Genomic DNA, 3,944 nt, shown 5'->3' with positions numbered 1-3,944 from the left:
TGCCTGACACGTCACGGCGATCAGCTGACGCCTCTGAGGAAGACTGAAGGTCCAGTGGAAACATGTCAGAACCATCTCCTACAGCTTCTATTGTCTGAAAAGAAGAAACCTAAGAACTAATTCAAGAGCAGACAAACTGAACCAGATGAATAAATCTACGACTACTAGATCTACACATCGTCTCCGTTCTGCTGGGATTTATCAGAACTGTGATCCAGTTACAACTAATGATCCTAATTACTCTCTTCTTTAATAAATGTCATCAGTAACTGGATCTCTGCTGGACCGAGCGGCTCCAGGTGAGTCTGGAGGACGGCAGGAGGAAACTCACCTGCAGCATCCTGAACACCTTGAGGAGGCCTGTGTGGGGGAGGAGGGGGCCGCTGCTCACCCCGACGCCATCTCCGCACCTGGACACGAGCAGACAGGTGAGGTGGCATGCTGCCTGCAGGTGAGTCCGCAGCAGGTGTGTCAGTGTTCTCACCTGTAGAACGTGACGGCAGCGTCAGACATCTGGTCCTGGATCAGCTGCAGCCGCAGGTCGCTGCTCTGGAGACCAACAGGGAGGAAAGATCAGGGTTCACGTCTTCAGGGACGGTTTGTAAGTCATTAGGGACGGTTCTAGGTCTTCAGGGACGGTTTTAGGTCTTCAGGGACGGTTCTTAATTTATTTTGGACAGTTTCAAGACATTCTAGAAACATTTTGGGAAGCTTTGCTAAGCTTCATGTCTTTTAGAACAGTTCTGAACCAATTCTAAACCAGGTTCCAGACCTTTTGGACACGAGATCAGTTACTGTGAACGGTTTCATGTCTCTACAGACGTTTGAACTCATTCTGGACTAGTTTCATGTAATAAATACTCCATCCAGATGAACTGAGACTAAGACGTGAACTCACAGTGCAGCTGTTCACCTCTGAAGGTCAATCTTTCGGCTTATGTCTGTGTTTTCCTGCTGGACTATAACTAGAAACATGAATTGTAGACCGTCTACCAAACCCAGAGTGCAGCGCTGACCTGGAAGAGCTGCCGGACTTCGTCGGCACTGAGCTCCAGGCTGGTGATGGGGAGTCTGAGGGCTGCAGCCTGCTGACATCGGGCCTCCACGTCGCTCAGAGACAAAGCGCTGCAGGTTGGAGTCAGAGGAACATGAAACACAGCAGGGAGGCTGGTCAGAGAAGCTGCAGAGAGACGGGAGCTGCTCATCTCCAGTGTAACAACACATTCATTAGTCAGAAATAACCAACAGAAGAAATGATAAAAACATCAAGACAAACAGCTCCAACCACACTGAACCCAGTTGTCCACACAGATGTCAGAACCAGCCCTGGTGTGGGACCGAGCGGTGCTGAATGAAGACGACTCACCCGTGGTCCAGCAGGTGGTCACAGAACAGGCCCAGTTCTGAGGCTCCTTCTCTGAACACCTTGGCCCCGAACGTGGCCTCCAGCACTTGGCCCAGAACGCAGGCTCCGGTTCTCCAGGCCGCCTGAGAAGCAGGCAGCAGGTTTCAGGTCCGTCTCCCACCAGAACGCCTCATTTCACTTCTTAAATCAACTTTCTGTCTCAGATGTCTGAACAGCTGCAGAAACTAAAGCGTGTTCACACGTACAGCTGGTTCTGATCGACCCGCTCTGGGCGGGAAGTTCTACAGCAAAAACATACATTTGAATGAAGATGTTTATGGAATTTGAGCTGATATATCAAAGACTTCCTGATATAAAACATTGTTTTAATTCCCCATTAATCCATGTTCAGCAGGTTTGTTCTCTCGTTAAATCTGAGTCTGTCTGAAGAACATCTGAGGAACTATTGAAGATCAAACCTGGAATGTTCTGTTAGTTCTCATCCTGTCACTGATCCAGAACCTGTAGATCAATCATTTGATTATTGATGAGTTGAAATGTGAAAAACATTCAAGTCATCATGAAAAGTTCCATCTCTGAGCTCATGAACTAAAACCTGATGCTTCAGAAGAGAACCAGTGACGTGTTCTGACCCACATGTAGCTGCAGGTCACAGGAACACAGACGACACATCAGAACACTTTAAATATTGTTCATATTAAAACACATGATCACAAAATTTGGTCATAAATAAAGAGACGTTATTTAAACGTGAACTACAACAACAGAAATATCAGCAGACGGTCTGGTCCCAGACCAGGGTTCTGGAGCTTCAACATGGTTCTCAAAGCAGAACTAAGAACATGTTCTTGTAAAACAGGCAGATTTTGTATTCTGAACCGTTTTGGAACTCCAGAACTCTGTCGAGGAACATTTTATTTCGATAAAAGGGTCTAAAACTATGAAATCAAAGGCTGTGACGTTGTTCTGCAGCGTCTGATCCAGTCCGTCTGTGGTTCTACTGATTCCTGCCGTCTGCTTTGAGAAACGTTTTGCAAATCAAACTGTAACATTTGACACAGAGTTAGACAACGAGACCCTAGAGGGCGCCGCTACAGCTCACCTGGTGGAGCTGGCGTCCCATATACAGGACTACAGTCCCCATGTGGAGGTCATGAGTTCGAATCCCGCTCATGACCCATTCCCACGTCCTCCCCCCATTCTTCTCCGTCTCTCTCTCACTGACACGATCCAATAAAGGCACAAAGGCCAAAAAAAAAAAAGAGAACTAGACTAGACGAGACCTTCCACAGTGTGAAGCTTCATGAACCTGTCATTAAAGGTGTATTCACCTGTCGTCCCTCCGCCGTGTCGAAGCCCAGCAGCTGTAGTTCACAGTCGGCCTCCAGGGGGCGCCCCAGCCCCCACAGCTGCCCATCCACCGTGCTGACCAGAGCTCCTTTAACGCTGCAGACACACGGCGCCGTTACAACCACAGCTGCAGCACCAACACCGAAGACACCAGCTCAGCGGTACTCACCGAGCGCTCTGAGCCACCGACAGCGGCGTCGTGACTCCGGCCGTCCCTCTGAGCGTCCGGCCGTCCGCCAGCCGGACGCTGACCGGCCTCTCTGCTGCTGCAGCGCTCGTCCTGTTCAAGTGTTGCTCCCTCAGACACTCAAAGAGTCGCAGTCGGTCAGTCGAAGCCGCAGAGGCCTGGACAGCAGAGACAGAGATCACAGAGAGACGGCGTGGAATAAATAAACAAATACAGATAAATACAAACAAACAGATCAATAACAAGAGAGCAGAGCAGCGGGTCTACAGCTGAGAGGCATCAGGCTCAGTAATGAAGGTTTAAACCAGCTCCTGTTCCAGCACAGTGAACAACACACAGAGGAGTCGGAGAGTCAGGAAGGTTCAGGAACCAGAAAAGAACACCAACATGACTGCTGATTATGTACGGACACTTCTCTGAACCACATCTGTAAACTGGGGGATGATTGATGGGAACGTAATCCAGACGGACTGGTGGTAGTTACTGGGCCACGCTGACGTGGTACCAGAACAGGAATACCATCCTCTAAAGACAGAAAACACACGTCTGCTGCAGGACACACGGTACTCTACGTGGTACCACTTTACGTTATGGACCGACATCTACTAAAGATTAGAAACAAGTGTTGAACTCAACAGAACCACAAACTAGAACCTTCAGAACTCCCTGATGGTGGATCAATGAGGAACATTTCTGAGTTCACTGATGAACCCGAAGTGTTTCTTCTTCCTCATCCACCGTTACTGTTGTTCAGTTCAGGCTTTAGCTGAACCATCAGAACATCTAAAACCAACCAAAGGACCGACGTGTTCAGAAACACGTTCATGTCATATAACTACGACCACTGACGGTCAGACTGCGACTCATCAAGAACTTTAGTTTGACCAGAAACGAAGACGTGAAATCAGACGGAAGCTTCGTGTCGGAGACGTAATTATAAAAGACAACATTCTCTTTCTTTACCTTTTTTATTTATTTTACCAAAAATGTTAAAAGTTATTTTAATTCTATTTAAATTTGCCAACTGTTTAGGAAAATGCA

The 3,944-nt window shown here is 47.9% G+C and overlaps 1 protein-coding gene across 1 annotated transcript in view; it reads right to left on the bottom strand.

Annotated features, from left to right (window-relative positions):
- tars2 (threonyl-tRNA synthetase 2, mitochondrial) overlaps positions 1 to 3,944 on the bottom strand; it is a 14,993-nt gene that overhangs the window by 9,543 nt on the left and 1,506 nt on the right. Inside the window, exons 2-7 of the mRNA XM_008292699.1 lie at positions 2,886 to 3,061; positions 2,698 to 2,812; positions 1,367 to 1,488; positions 1,017 to 1,125; positions 485 to 549; positions 332 to 410 (exon numbers count right to left, since the gene is read on the bottom strand). Of these exons, the coding sequence (XP_008290921.1) occupies positions 332 to 410; positions 485 to 549; positions 1,017 to 1,125; positions 1,367 to 1,488; positions 2,698 to 2,812; positions 2,886 to 3,061 (666 nt within the window). The remainder of the gene's footprint in view (positions 1 to 331; positions 411 to 484; positions 550 to 1,016; positions 1,126 to 1,366; positions 1,489 to 2,697; positions 2,813 to 2,885; positions 3,062 to 3,944) is intronic.

Source organism: Stegastes partitus, unplaced genomic scaffold (genome assembly GCF_000690725.1).
Source record: "Stegastes partitus isolate 25-593 unplaced genomic scaffold, Stegastes_partitus-1.0.2 Scaffold824, whole genome shotgun sequence".
Taxonomy (NCBI): Eukaryota; Metazoa; Chordata; class Actinopteri; family Pomacentridae; genus Stegastes; species Stegastes partitus.
This window is presented reverse-complemented; position numbering and strand designations above follow the sequence as displayed.